This window comes from Neolamprologus multifasciatus, chromosome 23, assembly GCF_963576455.1.
Source record: "Neolamprologus multifasciatus chromosome 23, fNeoMul1.2, whole genome shotgun sequence".
In the NCBI taxonomy this organism is placed as follows: domain Eukaryota; kingdom Metazoa; phylum Chordata; class Actinopteri; order Cichliformes; family Cichlidae; genus Neolamprologus; species Neolamprologus multifasciatus.
The window spans coordinates 6,990,285-7,009,423 of record NC_140460.1 but is presented as its reverse complement, the minus strand read 5'-3'; the positions used below and the strand labels follow the sequence as shown (position 1 = coordinate 7,009,423).

Genomic DNA, 19,139 nt, shown 5'->3' with positions numbered 1-19,139 from the left:
CAGAAAAGATGCATAGGTTGGACTCGCATCACTCCAGCACTCTGGGACAAAAGCAGGCGAAGATTATTATTCCACTATTTTACAAAAAAACAGAGAAGTAAGTATTTGTTCTGCATTTTCATGACTTTGGTGGTTATTTCCAAGACCTACATTTTCAGACTTTATCCTCTTTTAACAAACATCACAGGAACAACACACTTTATTCGGTGTCAACCCCACATTGATTCCCCTCCGTTCCTGCAGGGGTCAGCCTTGTATCAGAGGGCTGATTCGAGGTTTGTGAACTCTGTTCACAAGGGCCTTTATTTGCCCTCTCAGACATGCCTTCAGCATTATCTTCATTAAAGCTCAGGGCTGGGTTTGTGCACAGTGGGCTGGTGATGGCTGATGAGGTAGGGCGTGAGTCAGAGGGAATGAGTGGCATTCAGTTACCAGATATGTCTGGGAAAAGTAAGAAGGTACAATGAGCTCAACAGGGCGCGTGCAGTGCGTTTGAGCTTTACATCCAGCGCTTCATCACACCGATATGCTGTAATACTAACACATGTGATTCTCTTATAAACACCTATAAAGAAACAAGGTCTTAATTTACTGACATAACTATGGAAGAAACAAGAATTGTGCAACAATACCCTCTTTGTTTATAATAAGTATTTATAATAAGTAATAAGTATCTCAGTATCATAAGTCTGTGTGTGTGGTGGTGGTGGGGGGGGGGGATGTGTGCAATGGAAAGAAGAGTGATTAGGTAAAGAAAATGAGAGCAGATGTGTTTTCAGGTGATCCTGATTTGTGTGTGAGGTGATTTGTGAGGGGGCACAGAAGGATGTTACGTGAGCACACTGAGCATCGAAGCAGGGTGGAGTGAATAAATATGCTCTGATGATACTACAGACTGATAAAGCTGCGTTTGCTTGCCAACAGAATCCTATCAAAATGTAACTCATTCATCAACTACAAATCAGAAGTGTAAAAAAAAGGGGAAACATCTGGTAAATGTCTATATTTTTACCAAAACCCCCCAAAACCAAAAAAAAGTCACACAATGATGAGAAAGAGGAGAAACATGGTAAATGAGGGGTTCACAAATGTCTGTTTAAAATTTCATGTAATCCCACTTGCTGAGATATTTCCATCTGTATCTGTGAGCTGGGCTGCTGCACTGGCTCCATGTGCATTTATTAAAATGAACATGGACACTAATCTATTTTTACTCAATCCCACATACTTCATCCTGATGCCTTATGCACTTAGGAGAGCACCATTGTTTAGTATCCCACAGCTGAAAACTGAAAGCTGCACATTCACATATTAATTTTTGCTTAAAAAAAAATTATTGCATATGTGATTTATTTATGAGGGATATATTTATTTATATCCTTTGTAGGATTTATGTGACTTGGAATTGAGTTCCACAGATGAAGTTTAAAAAGCAGTAATCTTGACATTGCTGGTTTTAGTCTTTTCACTGAATTTTTATATATATATCTACACACACACATACATACAGTGTTGGGGAGTAACGGAATACATGTACCGCCGTTACGTATTTAAAATACAAAATATGAGTAACTGTATTCCGTTACAGTTACCGTTTAAAAAGGTGGTATTTAGAATACAGTTACTTTGTTGAAATAAATGGATTACACGGCGGTACTTCCCTGTTTCATATTGTGGCGGGTCAGGACTGTTTGGGTTTTGTTTGACAGCTATGTTCTGTTGTTCCAGGCGGCAGCGTTACGGTTGCCATGGTTACATGGTGACGTTCTCTCTCTGCGTGTTTCCTGGGTGAGAGAGGCCTTTTTGTTGTGTTGTGCTAAGCTAATAGGCAGAATGCTACCGGTATAGCTCTAAAGAATGTAGCATCATAGGCAGTGTAGTCTGTGCTGCAGGGAGAATGGACTGCCATACACGTTATGTGTCTGTGAGCGAGGGAGGGAGAAAAAGGAAAAGTACGAGCTGTCATCGAGCAAAAACGGGAGCTGGAAGCATGTAAATATAATAATAACCAAGAAGAGTGCCTGACGCGCCCAGTTGTAAGTAAGCTATTAAGACTCGACTGTACACCGTGTTCGTGTTTTCCTCCAAAAACAATAAGGTCCGCTGGAGCAGCCTTTCAACGCCTCTCTCTGTCTCTCGCTAGCAACGTTGACCCAGACAACAAAGTAAAGCTATTTTTCGGCTACGAGCCCGACACAGAACCCACCATATTAGCCAGAGGTCCCTTTACTACGGTTCGGAGCCGCGGACCTTCAGTAACAGTAATAAATCACAGCAATAGTACATTCATGTTGTTGTAAACAGCATGATAATATATTAAGTAATCCAAAGTATTCAGAATACGTTACTCTCATTGAGTAACGTAACGGAATACGTTACAGAATACATTTTGGGGCATGTATTCTGTAATCTGTAAAGGAATACATTTTAAAAGTAACCTTCCCAACACTGCATATATATATATATATATATATATATATATATATATATATATATATATATATATATGTGTGTGTGTGTGTGTGTGTGTGTGTGTGTGTGTGTGTGTGTGTGTAGCTGGAGACATGCTTCCAGTTTAGGTGCCTAACCCTTCCATTACCACTGGGACCATTATAGACTAGAACATCTGCTCCAGCTGATCCTTCAGCCCCTGATTCTGGTACTAATGATGCATCTGGATAATGTAGTGAAAATATTACTGTTTTTGGAATGAACCAGGTGTTTGAATCCTGATCAGGGTGTGCATCTAAGTATCCACAGTGCTACTCAAGTATACCTTGGAAAATAAGTAAACATACAGCTAACATCACCCAGTCTGCTTCTTAGAGCACGTGCTTACCCTGAGAACTCAAAGCACATTTTACTGAGGATTGTACCTCATTCATCCAAACATGCACAACAGGAACCTTTCTATACACACCTTGTCTGACATTCACACACACACCTACACTATGATCTAGGATATTTTGACATGGAGACTGGAGAAGCAGAGGAGTGACCCACCAACCTCCTCTACCTCCTGAGCCAGATGAGCCTACATGTTGGAGAACCTTGACCATAGTTATGAGCAGTGAGCTGTTTTTATGTGTTCACAATAATGGACAAAGATATCCTGTTTACAGTGGTACATGCTCATTTTTCACATGTCAAATTATAAGGTCAGCATATGTTTAAGTAACCCAGTCAGCCTTCTGAGTGCTCCATGCACACAGGTTCATTTAGTTTTGGGGGTTTTTTTTATTCTTGACTCTTTATGATGTCAAAGAGAGCCAATACTCATAGTATGACCAGACCTGCTACACATGTGTGGCTGTGAGCACTCTCAAACCTTTTTGTGAGAGACAGGCAGTAAAAGCTGTTTTAAAGCAGGAGCTGCACCAAAGCAGCGTTAAATATAAATAAGGAACCCTTTGAACTGCAAATCACTCAAATATGTTAATGTAACACAGGATTATGTTAAGTACTCAAATGCTCCCTGGACAGCACTGCACATGAAAATATGATTTTGACCTTTTTCAGATTAGTCCTCTTTATGGCCAAGCTGAGCCATTACAGGCTGTAAATAAAATGTAATGTCCACATGTTCGGTCTCTTTATACTTAATCTTTTCTATCCATAGCATCCAGTATGGAGGCAGTCTGTGTGACTGATAGATGACTGTACTCTTGGCTCAGTTACATTAAAGTGATGGACTTTGACACAACCTGAAAATAAAGAGCCTTGGCCTTATAGCCTGAGAGATTGTGCAAAATGGGAGAAGAGTTACAACCATACTGAGCCACAAAAAGAGAAAGGAGTGGAGTTATAGCTGTATGCTCGGGAAAAGTGAGCATTTTCAGCTGTTACAAAAAAGAAAAACAATTTGTCTTGTCATTATTTAGTCCAGCAATTTCTCCAAAGAAAAACAAAAAGATGTGAAGTAGCGGATCTGAAGGGAAAGGTGAGTGACACCTCTAATGGTAGAGGTAGTCCTCTCCTCAGGTTGGGGATCAGACGGTCTGTCTGGCACTTGACAGCTGACACTGAACACACCCTTATTAAAAAATAAAGATACGCTCGCACACTCCACACAGGTGCGCTGTCACATCCATGCAGACGAGCATGACACAGACTGCATGCCGCTCTCAAATGGCCGTACGAGACAAGACATCGAATGCCGCGTAGCCTGGACACATGATGTTCGCTCAGCTCACGCACGCATGCGAGCACATGGATGTACACAAGCCCCTTTGGAAGCTGACACCATTTTGAGCAGTCAGGGAGGAAAGTCACATCAATGATTCTGATCACCAGGCTTTACCAAGGCAGTTAGCCGCGAACACGATCCAGCTGGGCCATTTAGACAGAAACCCACGACAGATGGAGCAGACGGGCCGAGAGAAACCGACACTGATCAAATAGGCTCATTTTTCTCCAGGCCGCTCCAGGCCGTGGAGCTTTACTTCAATAATCATACATCAGACTGGGGATAGATAACCATGCTGGACCACAACAGCTCTGAAATGAAAAGATGTAGGTGTCAGAGCTGTAATATTTTACAGCTTGTTATCTGTGTGAACTCTTATTATGAAGCACCGCTTGCTTGTCTCCTCTGGTCACATGTTACTCGACTGACTTTCCTTTCTTAGAAAAATATCATCTTAAGGGGCTGTGCAATTATCCAACCAACCTTTGATCATTTATTCGCCTTCAACCTGTCAGGGTTCCTGGGTCGGTGACCCAGTGTTTTCAGTTTTGTCACATTTAGGTTATGTTGCCACATCAATGTTCTCACTTCCTGCTTTTCCTGTGTCAGCTTGTCTCTTGTGTTATTAGCCAGATTATGTTCAGCTGTGTACTCACCGGTCTCTCATTATCATCCTCATCAGTCTGTGTATTTAAGTCCTCTGTTTCCACTCATTCTCTGTCGTGTCATTGATGTTGTTCCTGTCGCGTGTTCAGTTCAGTCAGCCAGTTAGTCTACCAGTCCATTAAGTTCAGCCAGCCATCCTGTCATCTTTTGTCTCCGTTTCCAATAAACCTCATTCTGCACCCAGAGTCCTGCGTGTGGGTCATCTCTTCCTCGCCTCCGCACACGACCCCTGACACAACCTACTCGTAGTAGTCCTGACTCCAGGTTGGAAACCAGTTGGGCATTTGTAAATTTGCTTTTTAGGCTAGATTTTAGATTTCAAGCCTTTTTTTCCCCACAGCAGTGAAATAAAGGTCACTTGTCTTAAATACAGTTTTAATTAAAGTAACAATCTTATTCTTGTTTTCCTATATTTGATAAAAAATAAATAAAAATTACACTACTAGAATAACTTGAAATTGGGTTTCTTGGAGAATAAACTTTTTAGGATGAATAACAGATTTATCAGACAGTATCTCTGAACGCAGATGGAAAACAATGAGAGACCACAAATAAAGAAATAGTTACTGTGCTTGTAATTTTCCCCCCATTATTTTTAAATAAAAAGGATTAAATTTACTAATTTAAAGTTTTAAAGGTGTTGGTGTTTATGCTGATCTAACTGGCTTCTGAAAATTAATATTTACCCCTGACATTCTAATGTGTTAAAGCTTCCAGTGTTGTTGTTGTTTTGTTTTTTTAAACCATTCATTGATTGCAATAAAATTGCCACCAGGGTGTTTGTAAATCAAAGAACTCTGACTTTCTTGATCTCTGGTTTCATGGGTTGGGTTAATTCCGTTTAAGATTGTTGAAAGTGGCATTTTATGCTCCTCACTTTATGTTTTCAGAAGAAACAAAAAATTTACGCTACATTTTAGACTCCTGACAGCAGTCACCTTTGACAAAACACAACCAGCTATTTCTTATATGCATGTTTAAGCTCCTGCTGTGGTTTAACTATGCTACTAGCTCAAATGAGGAAGTCCTGCCCTAAACCCTTAACCTTTGACCTGACATATGTTGGATAGCGATAGTGTTTTTGGGGTGAAACAGTCTTCCGTAAGAAAGATTACAGGGCATTATTGCTTCATTTGAATTTGGATAGCTTACAAACTAAAATATAATTTAGGGTTGTTGTTTTTTACTAGAAGCAAAGGGGATTTGTAGCTGAGCTGCAGCCAGTTTAACTACAGTTGGATTGATGAAGTCCATACCTCTATGTGATCCCTTAATGAAGGAGCCTTTGACCTAATTTCTCTGACTTTTGAACTATTTCCATCTCTGACACCTGTCACATAGCTTTGCATTACACCTTTGCTTCACTCATCTCCCATTTGAAAGTGAACTTTTGAATGACACTAATGGGATGTGACAGTCAACATCCTGTCAACTTCCTTCCAACTGTAAGACAACAAAACGTGTGGCATGTGGATAAGGGAGTGTGTGACTGCCTGACCAAATTAAAATCTGACTATGCCGGAAAAAATTAATAACTACGCGCGCGCACAATCCAATTTGAATGCATTATGTTGTCAACAAGCCGCTGGGGGGAAAAGACAAGGGAGAAATTAGCCAGTGGACCACATGAGATAAGGCCTGTTAAATTTGTGCATGGCTAAGAGGCTGCTGCTTTCAGACAAGATTATGATTGAGTTGTTTTCATTATTATTATTAGTAGTATTTTATGCGCGCGCACACAAACACACAACGGCACGAGGAGGGGGGGCACAAACCGTTTTTCTTCTTTGAGTTTCACCGGATGGTCGGACGGTTTGCTCTCTGGACGTCTGGTTTTCTAAAGAGGGCAACACCTGCTGACGTCACCACTACAAATTGCCCATAGCCAACACACACACACACCACACACACACCACAAACTGGACTTTTGTGTGTGCAGAGCTGCAGTATACGCGCGGATGGAGAGTCAGAAAGGGAGGGCGCACAGAGCGAGACAGCATCAGTACAGCGCGGCAGTGAGCCACGGTCACACAGGGCTGAGTGAGCGCAGTGGAAGGACGCACTTTCAGTTGCACTCCTGAGGGAAAAACACGACTTGCCTGCTGGACGGTGGCGCACATCACGCAGACAAACACAGTCAAGGACACATGTGAGCCGAGTGCGTCTCCACGGAGAACATTTCGCGGACTCTGCGTTCAGGATTCAGGGATTTGTTTTAATTTTTTTTTTTTTTTCGTAAGTCATGATATTTGTTTGGAAACTAAATAAAGAATGCTCTCCGGTGGAGTCGACTAATTCACAAAGATGAGACTCGGAAGGGGCGATCGACAACATCCAATGGTTCTTTGGTCTCCTCAGGTGGGACAAAGTCCAAGAAGCTGCACAAGTCTCACCCACTGAGCCTGAGAAGCGGTCACCTTCTGAAATGATGTCTGGTGGCGACGTGCGTGGTGCGCCAGCGTGCGTGTGAGTGACTGACCGATAGCCTTTCTGAGAAAGAGAGAAAGAGCCTGGATATAAACAGCAGCCGGGATTTCAGGCAGCGACAGCCAGACACTCACCGGCTCTCTCCCAGCTACTCACACCCATGCAGGATGCCCGGAGAGCGCCGGAGAGTCCTGGTCCAGCTCAGCCCGAGTTCATGACGCTCTGGGCGGCCTCGTCATGCGTCTCTTGCCCGAGCCCAGTGCCCAGTCCCTCCGACTCCTCTTCCTCTTTATCTTCGTGATGGGGGTGGCCCCTTCACCGGCTCTCACTGCCGGTTGCCCTGACAGATGCGTGTGCGACGACCAGCTGGTGGTCCAGTGCGCTGGCCAGGATCTTACCCAGTTTCCCAATGACCTCCCCCTGGCCACCCGGCAGCTCATAATCTCGAACAACCGCATCGGGGACCTACCGGCGCTGCAGCTCAACTACCTTTCCGATCTGGTCTATCTGGATTGTAGCAACAACTCACTGACAGAAATCTCCGAGTCCACTTTCGGGAACTTGAGGAAACTCGCTTATCTGGACTTGTCATTCAACAACCTGCTGCAGATCGAGGACCGGACTTTCGGGCCCCTAGCGTCTCTGGTGATGCTCCGGCTGACGGATAACCCGAGTCTGGGGGAGATCCACCCGGATGCCTTTGCAGAGAACATGGCTCTGCAGGTGCTCGATGTGAGCCGGAACAACCTGACGACCCTCAACATTAGCAGCCTGATCGCCCTGCCTGCTCTGAGGTCTCTGGGGCTCAGCGGCAACCCATGGAGATGCGACTGTGACACAGAGGACCTCTGCCTTTGGCTGCAGATAGAGGGATACAAGTTCCAAGGTGAGGTTGTATGTATACACAAACGGGCATTTATGATGGTTTTAAACACTTAAAAAATGATAATGTATTTTTTACTTTTATATGGAACATAGCACGACACATAAATTGGTCCATATATGCATGTTTATTTTTCAGTTGGCAGCAGTCTTTTGTGAGGTGATCACTGTGTGTTTGGCTGCTCCTTCCTGGAAAAGAAACTATTCTTACTTTTAAGACCTTGCGCTAAAGGTTTCATCATTTGTGGATGGCTTAGCTCCTGATAAGGGGCCACTTATTGCACTGTTGCTCTCCTTTTATTCTGATATGTATACACACATATTTCCAACCTCCCCCAGGTGTGCACAGATGCACAGTCAGATGCTCTTTCTCTTTCTGAAAAGCACATACTCACATAGAGAGAGAGAGGCTCCAGAGCTAAGAGTTTGACCTCAGGGTCAGAGCAATCTGAAGATTTTGTTCCCCTGCTGATCTCTGCAACACAGTCCCTCCAAACTGCCCTTCACGTCTCAATAATACCTTGAGTTTACCCCAACAAATAAGTAGCCTCGTGTTGTTCTTACCTGGAAGGCATCAGCACCTCGGCTGTAAAATCCCTTAAACACAGAGGAAGAATGACCCACGAAGAATTTGTGGACTTGTGACCTTCTCAGAGAGGACAAGCTCAGGTGATCTTTGCTCATAAAGGTTAATTGAGCTTAAATGTAAGCAGGTGAATTGGGTTATCGCTCGGGACAATGGATTGATGGTGTTCATCCCATCAATGTCACCGCTTTGTTTATCTGAGTCCTGAAGGCAGAGACAATGCTAAGAGGATGTCCTTTTGTACCTTTTTTTACCAGCCTCTCCTGCTTGCACACACACACACACACACACACACACACACACACACACACACACACACACAGAGACTTTAATGAACACACATGCAAACAAAGTGCCCACTTGGGTGTACTGGAGCTCATATTGTTGTATCTGTTGGGCCCCTCAGTCCAGATGGTTAATGTTGATGCTCTAAAAAATTGGCTTCCTGTGCTCTTACTAAGGACAACACGTACATGTGTGAAGTGTGTGTGTTTGTCTGTGAGACAGAGAGTGACTCACCCCACTTAGTGTGGAAGCTAGAGGTTAAGGGGGACCCTCAGGCCAGGACACACGGGAAATTTAAGTATTAAGGGACACAGAGCTTTAGAGGAAGGCCACATAAAGACAACGAGTACCCAAAGTTGTTATCCACCTTCAGACATGCAGTTACTAAGAAAATCAGAACACATTTTCTAACCCAAGAGCTTCTGAACTGAAGTGACACAATCCAACACCCACAGCTGAGCCACTCTGCCTTAAAAACACTCACACCTGTAACGGTTAATAATTATGAAATGACACTCATTCATCATCACACCGCTCTATAAAAGTTAGAGACGTGATCAGTGGAGTTCAGACTTTGTTCATTGAGAAACACATATCACACACCCTCCATCGCTCAGGCTGACAAATCAAGTATGAACGTGGCATTCATAAACAAACACGTAACCAGTTTAACGAAGTGAACGGGGTCAAGCGAGCACGTGTGTGCGTTAGAGCATGTAGTTGTGTTTCTGTGGTCGTGAATGCCTCCTGATCACACTGCAGGGCTGTGAGTCTAAAGCACAGAGACTCCAGCTGTCGCTACCTCTCAGTGTGAATATGAATCAGGTGCATGCAAGTGTGTATGCTTGTGAGAGTTCATCTTCAGACAGACACAATAACTAATTCAGGATTGTTTTCAGTTTTGCTGCTGATGATGTTTAAGGTTACAATACCTGGATTCCTGGATTTTTGTGTTTCTGTTACAGATATTGTGTATTTTGTCGTTGTTAGGTATTTACATGCCCGTCATTTTTAAGAAAGTCACCCAGTTTGTCTTTTTGTTTGTGCTGGTTATGTGTGACTGACAAAGGCTGACATGACTTGACTCTGGTAGCCATAAAAAAAAGAGAGACAACAAGAGAGAGAGAGCGACAGAGTGATTGAACGAAGAGACACAAAGACAGAGTGGATGTGTTTCTTTAGTAAAGTCACGAAAAAAGCAAAAAGACAAACCGTCAGGAAAGTCTCTGTCACAGAGAACGAGTCTGAGCTAGGGGCGCAAGCAGTTGGGTTTTATGGTCGATGTTGTAAAATTCTTCCTGGTCAAGAAAGACTTCGAAAAAATAATGTTAGATAAAATGATATTTTCAGAAAGGGAAGCTTAATGTGATTGTGAAACAGTTAATGTTATTAAAAAGGGTCTAAAATTAACCAAGAGAAAAGAAGTAAAGATACTTTTAGTTAATGATGTATAATATTTAGACTCTAAATTGAAGGAGTTCTGTCGTAATGGCGCTAGGCGTGGGGTTTGGCGGTGGGGGTTTCAGTTACAAGAGAAGAAGACCAACAGCATCACCTGCAGATTTGCACCCAGGGAAATACTAATTTAATAAACCTTAATTATTTTGCAAATTGGTAGTTAAAGCACAGAGACTCATTAGCGGCAAGGCAGAAGTGTGACAGATTAATTTCAATAGTTTATTTGACAAATCAGTCGCAGTGAGACACATTTAGTGAGTAGCTGGTTGCAACCCTGAGTGAGCCTTTCTCAGTGTAGATTGTCTCCCCAAGTGGCCCCCAGCTAGTTGTATTAATTAGTTATTTTTGCCTGGAGTGGTACTTTAATATGTTTTTTAGCTTTGTGACTGTAGTTGGCTTCTTTTATAAATATTATAATAAAGTAATATTTTAACAAATTGTGTGGGTTTTTGTGTGGTTTTTAACTTTTCTTTTGTTGGGGTGCTTATTTTTGAGCTATCAACTTGTACAAATAAAGTATTGAAATTCATCTGTCACACCTTTGCCTTGCCTGTAACAAGTCTGTGGGCTTTGGTTACTAATTGTTGATATAATTTGGGATTATTAGATTAATGTTTACTGAGCTGAAAAAATGCCCTGGTGGTGTTCTTGGTCTTCTTTCCTGCAGTTGTTTTGTAACTGCCCCCTGCCACAATGACATAGACTTATCACTTAACTCAGCAGTTTCCGCAGCTCTGTGAAGCATTTTAGCATCTTTCAGCTATTCTGTTTTACATTCACTGATCACTTTATTAGGTACACCTTGCTATTACTGTGCTGGACCACCTTACGTTTGCAAATATGCCGTACTTCTTCATGGGATAGATTCAACAAGGTGCTGGAAACATTCCTGGGAGATTTTGGTCCATTTTGATATGACAGTGTCACACAGTTACTGCAGATTTGTCATGATAGTTGCACATTAACGCTGTCAATCTCCCGTTCCACCACATCCCAAAAGTGCTCTGTTGGATTGACATCTGGAAACTGTGGAGGTCATTTGAATATAGTGCATTGCCGTGTTCAACAAACCATTTTGAAATGATTTGAACTTTGTGACATGGTGCATTTTTCTGCAGGAATCAGCCATCAGAACATAGGCACACTGTGGCAATAAAGAGATGGAGAGCAATGACTAGTCAGCAGCAATACTCAGGTAGGCTGTGGCAATGAAAGGATGCTGAGTTGGTACTAAGGGGGGGAAAGTGCGCCAAGAAGATTTCCCCAGCACTATTACACCACCAGCAGCCTGAACTGTTGAAACACTTTAAAACTAATGCATGTGTTCATGTTTAGACTAAACTCTGACCCTACTGTCTGCAGGAGAAATTGAGTTATCAAACCAGGCATTTTCTAATTTTCTATTGCCCAATTTCGGCGAGTCGTGATGTCAATCGTAGCCTCAGTTTTCTGTTCTTAGATGATAGGCACGCCACCCAGTGTGGTCTTCTGCTGCTTCGAGGTCTGAAGTGCATTCCTCAGTTGTTGCAGGTGGTTATTTAAGATATTGTTCTCATGCTATAAACAGCAGTCTGTTCGTTCTCCTCTCGCTGGATATTTTCTCATTTTCAGGCCATTCTCTCGAAGCCCTAGAGATGGCTGTGTGGGGTAACGCCTGGAGATCAGTTTCAGTTCATTTTGCAGCGGTGAGTTGTAGAGAACCTGATATTTATAGAGCAAATGAATAAATCAGAGCTGAAAGGAAAAACAGTAAATGTCAGACTATCAGTAATCAGGTGGACAAGCGTGCAACTCCAATGTAAAAACAGCCAGTTGTTCACTAATATGTTAGCCACATTCAGCTAACAAAGCCACTTCTGGCATGTGTAAGCTGCACCCAAGAGAAAAAAATAATAAATGCAGTTTTAGGGAGAAACATGATATTCATGGAGAGAAAAATAACCTCAGTTTGTTACTTGTTGTGTCGTGCACATAAAACGCTGTAGTGCGGAGACATTTGTCAGTCATGGACATAACTTCTTACATTACAGGCAAACTTCTCAGCAATAATAATAACTCGTTCACTTTGCCGCACTTCACAGTGTGTCGGGTGTTGATTTGCTGCTTTTGGGACATGTGCTGTCTAACGATGCTGATGTTCACACGCCACAGTTTGCATGAAGTATTACCTCCAGCAAAGAGGAAATGGGATTTTTTTCTGTTTATCTGTCAGTTTCACTAAAAGTGGAGTCTGGCTTAACATAGAAATTATTTAGATGTGGATACGGAAACTTTTTTACAGCTGCAAGACAGGGCAAGGTGCGAGAATATCCAAATCTTTGCAACCACGTATCAAACTGAAAAAACACAAAACAGAGCGATCACCTTGCTGCTCTGAAGAAGATATCAGAGAATTATCTGGATCCGTGGACTTAATTCAGTTGAAGGTGTGCCGTCTCGGACTAGTCTTGTTTGTCATGGCAATAAAATCAAAAAGAAAAAGGTACGTTCAGGAAGATTTTTATATAACATTGTCTGTTTGGTCATGCGTTCCAACAACTCTGACTTACCTGTCATGCTCTGATCTCCATTCTCTATTATGAGTTGTCAGTACTCGGGGGAATGTACTTTCCCTTGTCATAATAACATTTCAGCTTGTTAAATGCCTTGCTGTACTCACTGTAGGGTGATATTTGACAAGTGTCTCAGCTAAATACACAGACACTGAGTGGCTTGTCCTGCCTTCGGGCTGGCAGAGCTTGTAGTGTTATGACTCCAGTGTTGGGGAAAGTATTTTCTGGCTGCTCGTCAGTCCCCTGGACGGCTGGGAGCCCAGAGGCAAAGAGCCAAGGCAGGGGGGCCACGCATGGGGCAAGAGTTAAATATTTATAAAATGAGAAAGACAAACAGAGGTCAGCCAGTTTAAAGATGTCACAGTGAAAGAAAGACGTTAGGTTTCTCAGAAGTTGCACCTGATTTTGACTTTAATGAGCAAATCTTTAATTACTGAAGAAATTAGATGAGATGAGAAGAGAAGTAACACAGGAAAAGAAGAAAAGACAAAATGAGAAAGGACAGAAAGGGATAATAAATCGGGCAAAGAGATTAAAATGAACTTTGGGTACAACAAGGAGAAATAAAATGAAAAAAATAAAAAAAACAGACAGACTATTGAGGACTTACCAATCATCTATGCCCCAGATCTGTCACTCAAACCCATTAAAACATTCATTATGACAAGGAGGCATCGATTCAATTTAATACAGGTAGATGATGCATTATTTATCAGCTGGAACCATTCCTCAGACCCATCTGGTGCAGAGAAGCATATCAAATTCAACTGGTCTCCTTCAATAGTGTAGCCTCTATGTATTTTTATGTCTCTGTGCATTTTACTGCGAGAGCTCGAAAGCAGGATTGATGTGATGCTTGTGTGGGTGTGTTTGTGATGTGATCACCTGAGGCACAGAAGGGAGATAGCACAGGTGTGTGAGTTCATGTGCATGACTGCGTTTACATGCTGCACGTATGTGCACGTGCGTGTGGCAAACCAAGCATGTAAGCCAAGAGAATGAAATTGGAAAAGAGAGCGGAGAGTGTGAAGATGACGGAGCAAAAAAAAAAAAAAAAACTCAGGGAAATAGGAGGATGTAGAAGATGAGGGGGAACGGGGCTGAGGAGGAGAACAAATGCAAACGTGATAGAGCGGGAATGAAAAGTGGAAGGTGATAAAGAGGGGGGCAGTGATAAGAGATAGAGGAAAGAGAAGAGAGATGGAGCTGCTGCTATCTGACCTTCACTCTCTCGCTCTTTATTCATTCTCTGCCAAAGGAAGAAGGGATCATATGGAGAAATGATAGATAGGATGATGGTGGTAATCTGACTAATGCCATATTTGAGAAGAGTGTGAAGGCGTGTGTTATTCAGCCCTAGTGGATGTGATGGAGAAAAGGTCAACTATTCTTAGTCTTCTTTGCCTTCCCCAGTATGATGCATTTAGCTGGCTAAACGGTGAGATATCCGAGCTTCGCCGTTAGGGGAGGGCCCCCAGAATGTCTTATGCTGGATTTTGTAGGCTTGTAATGAGCATGACTGGGAAAATTTGGAGATTTAAATATGTCTAGGCATTTTAGGTAAAGCAGTAAAAATTAAGTCTCCGTTTTTTAAATGGAAATTATAATGTATGCATCGTTCCTTATGTCCTATCTCGTGTAACTGTTATTAAAAGTACAGCAGAGTCTAAAGTCTTGATCCACCCCTCGTTTTTAAATATTTTCCTTTCAATGAGCCAAGCAATAGATCTCCAGGCTTTTTGAAGGGTTTTTCTTTCAAAATTGACTGTTTTTCACTCATTTTCAGTCCCCATGCCTGATCAATTTCAGAAGAATGTTTTTTCTTTCTTTTTGCAACTTAACATCAACCTATGAATCACTCAACAATAAAAATGGGCCTACCTCATGAGCCAGTGTTGTGTCTACACAGTAGCAAATAACCTGTATTGAATTGTATCTGTAGGGACTTTATTATTTGCAGCCTGTTGCAAAAATACATTATTTGTTCCTATTAAAAATACCAAAGAAAACACAAGCATACATTTATATTTTTCCACCAACAAGGTGATCCCGATAGAGCTATGTGAAAGGACCCAGAACGACTCAGATATGGCTGCTCTCAAAACTTTTATTTATTGTGCACTTTATGGTGTCTCTCTGTCACCTCGAACTCTGCTGCTGTCAGCTGCTTCAATCGCCGGCCTCCTTCCTCCGATCCTGCCGGCTACTGAAATAGGGAAGTCATCCACCACAGCTCCATCTTTATGGAGCTGCTTTCCAATACAGAACAAGCCAACTTTAGTAATTTCCATAGACTGTGAATGAAAGGTGGACATAGCCATACAGTGTGTGCAAAGCCCTTTTTCTGAACCCTTGATGTGATCCTTTTGATACCAATTTAATTTCAATTCAATTCAATTTTATTTATATAGCGCCAAATCACAACAAAAGTCACCTCAAGGCGCTTCATAGATACAGAGAAAAACCCAACAATCATATGACCCCCTATGAGCAAGCACTTTGGCGACAGTGGGAAGGAAAAACTCCCTTTTAACAGGAAGAAACCTCCGGCAGAACCAGGCTCAGGGAGGGGCGGCCATCTGCTGCGACCGGTTGGGGTGAGAGAAGGAAGAGAGGATAAAGACATGCTGTGGAAGAGAGACAGAGGTTAATAACAGATATGATTCAATGCAGAGAAGTCTATTAGCACACAGTGAGTGAGAAAGGTGACTGGAAAGGAAAAACTCAATGCATCATGGGAATCCCCCGGCAGCCTACGTCTATTGCAGCATAACTAAGGGAGGATTCAGGGTCACCTGGTCCAGCCCTAACTATATGCTTTAGCAAAAATGAAAGTTTTAAGCCTAATCTTAAAAGTAGAGATAGTGTCAACAGCGCAGTATGGATCTTTAACATGCTTCTTGTCCGTACTGGGGCCCGTGATTTACAAAATTAACATAATTTTGTATTCAGAAAGACTTAAAGTTAGTGAGTGGTGCCATAAAATCACTGAAGCAGTGGGGTGGTTTTCTCTTAGACTTCTATACAATGTGATTTAACAGATGTCTACTCTACTCTACTCCTACTAATCATTAGAAAGAATTCAGGTTTTACGCCAAGATGGCGTTATTTTACAGAACCTATGCACACTCTATGATGTTGCCTCTGAGTACAAATCTGAGACATCAAAACAAGACTGGTGAATTGCAATGATGGTTCCGGAACAATTTTATTATCATAACATACAAATAACACAACAAATAACACAGTGATATCTGATAGTAAGGCTGCAGGTTTTGCAGTATGGTCTAACTTCAATTTTCACAAATCCCTGAATGAATGATAGTATGTATTAAGGACATTATTGTCCACTGTAATCTTATTGATTCATAAATAATTCTTCAAATTCTGTTCTTAGTACTCTTCCTCCACCTGGAGGTCAGAGGTCATAAAGGCAACACAGGAGAATGGGTTGTTAGAGACGTATCATCAGGGTAGCTGATTAAAGGCTTCAGTCAAGGTGTCTGGTTGAATAGTGGCCTCCACTAAGCGTGTAAACACACAGAAATATGTAAAACAGACTTAAGTTAATTCTCTGTGATTGAAGGTATTAGAGGCTGCTCGTATCTACAGCTTCCACATGTACAGGGCCAAAACTGTACTAATTACCATGTGCACTGGCGTAATTAATCTGTTTATAAATAGCTCTGCTCCTGTTTCACAGGATAGCATCTCTGCCCCTGCAGGGTAATAGCTCAGAGCTCTGATCATACATGTGTGTAATGTGAACATACTGTAAATGCACACACGAGCTTAAAATGCAGAAATATAACCTGCGTCTTAAGGTCCTTTAAACTACAGGCATCTCTTGTTTTGTGTGCATTCACCAAAAAAAAAAGAAGCAGTTGTTATTCCGCTGCTCGTTGCCGTCTAATGCGAGTGAGCATCAGAGACTTGTAAACAAGTTAGAGTGAAGTCAACGAGTCAACAGCATTTTTCAGCAGCATCTCATCCCCACATTAGCAACACCTCCGGGGAAGCAACGAGCTTTCCTGTCAGCACCGAGCCTGGAAACTACCCAGCTGATGATTAGACACTGAGACTGTATCACCCAGGCTCAGTGACTGACACTCACAAACACTCATGACCTCTGATTACAGATGCATATGCACACACATACACTGCTTATAGTCACTGGATTGCTAAATTGTGCACTCTTTCAAATAAAACAGGAAGTCTTAGTTCCCATTCACAATTCCTGGAAAGCTCTGCTTGATCTGAGGCTTTTAGAGAGGTGCTTACTCGTGTCTTGGGTTTGTGTGCCTTTATATCCGCTTGTCTATTTTAAAAAGTAAGGTGTTACATGATTGACTGCTCATGTTTATTTCCTCCTGTGATATTTTTATCCTTATAAGCACTGGCCAGGTGTCACTGAGCTGCAGGGATTTGTGTCCGATCGTTAGCACACTGACATGACATTATGGTAACACGGTGATGTTATGGCATGCACAGCAGAAGTAATTGGGTAAAAGGTATGAAAAAATAGGCAGGTGTACACCATGCAGGAAACCAAGAACCAGACAGCAATAACATTTTACCAACTGCATATTGCAGAATCTAAGTGTAGGGCAATATGAAACCACCTGGTTCAGGCCACACTATGTCACAATGAGTGTGTATGCCTTGCCCTGCAGCTTGTTTAAGGTGTGTTTGAAAAAAGGGGAAACTGCAGTGCAGTGAGCATGCAAACTGTCAATTTTTCGAGGCTGCAGTAACTGTCTTGAAACTGCTGGAATTAGACTGCACTCAAACTACTCTGCAGGAACAAAGAGCGCAGGCACACATCTCTTTATCTTTGTGCTCCACACTCGCTCTCTGCTCTCTCTCTCTCTCCGAGCCTTTCTCATGCACATCCACACAGTCCCTAACCTGAAAATACCCCTGGTTTAGCTCTCTGGGTATTTGTTTCATTTTGTAGAATTGTATAAGTGCTGCACCTACTGAGAAGTTTTAATGAGACAATGAGCAGGTTAACTGCACAGGCAAATGGAAAGAAGGGCAAATGTTAGCACAAGTTTGCAAGTAACACCCTTTTATACACATTTAAGTTTTCAAAAAGGTGTGTTTAAAATAAATTAGCACCTGTACTGAATGGGTACTATAACTGGACATTTAATGAAACAGTCTTCAGATTAGATATTAACCGGAGAGAATGGCTACAATGCCTAAAATGCTGGACTTTAAACAAGAAAATAACAGTTTTAACTACATTTATCAAAAGTACCAGCGCGTATCTTATTAAAGACAAAATTCAGTGAAATATAGCGACTGTGAAAAACAGGGACAACTACTGAAAATGTCAAGGGCATGCTGCCAGAGTGATGGCTGAGTGATGGGATGAGTGAGAAAACAGTGAGTGACAAGGAAACAGACGGCAAAGAGAGACTGAACACAGAGTGAATCATCCAGGCTGCCACCTTTTCCTGTATTCTCCAGTAATACTCACATTATTTTCTCTTATCTGGGATTGGAAGCAGCAGTGAATTATCTCCAAAGCGTAGCCACAAGTGTGCAGGATAAATGGATTTGTGGGCGGGAATTCAGACGTCTTCCTGTTGAACGACACAGAAACAACTGGTAAATGGCCTGTGTTTGTATAGCGCTTTACTAGTCCCTAAGGACCCCAAAGCGCTTTACACATCCACCCATTCACACACTGGTGATGGCAGCTACATTGTAGCCACAGCCACCCTGGGGCGCATTGACAGAGGCGAGGCTGCCGGACACTGGCGCCACCGGGCCCTCTGACCACCACCAGTAGGCAACGGGTGAAGTGTCTTGCCCAAGGACACAACGACCGATACTGTCCAAGCCGGGGCTGATTACAAGGCGAACTCTCAACTCTTGAGCCACGATCGCCCGAGTTAAAGGAGTTTGTTTAACCACCCTGTATAGCTGCTGTCATGGCTTCTCCTGTAATCCGTTCCTATTACCCGTTGTATTCTAAAAGTTATTTCCTTATTACTCCCTTCCCTCCACCTGTGGCTTATCCTTTTTCTCTCCCCGTCTGTGTTTAGCCATTACTCGATCTTATCGTGTTCATCTCCTGCATGCCTCT

General features: G+C 42.4%; 1 protein-coding gene across 1 annotated transcript in view; it reads left to right on the top strand.

The window, feature by feature from the left end:
• Positions 1 to 6,610: 6,610 nt before the first annotated feature.
• lrrc52 (leucine rich repeat containing 52) overlaps positions 6,611 to 19,139 on the top strand; it is a 31,103-nt gene continuing 18,574 nt past the window's right edge. The window contains exon 1 of the mRNA XM_085152609.1: positions 6,611 to 8,165. Within this exon, the coding sequence (XP_085008735.1) occupies positions 7,517 to 8,165 (649 nt within the window). The 5' untranslated portion in view covers positions 6,611 to 7,516. The remainder of the gene's footprint in view (positions 8,166 to 19,139) is intronic.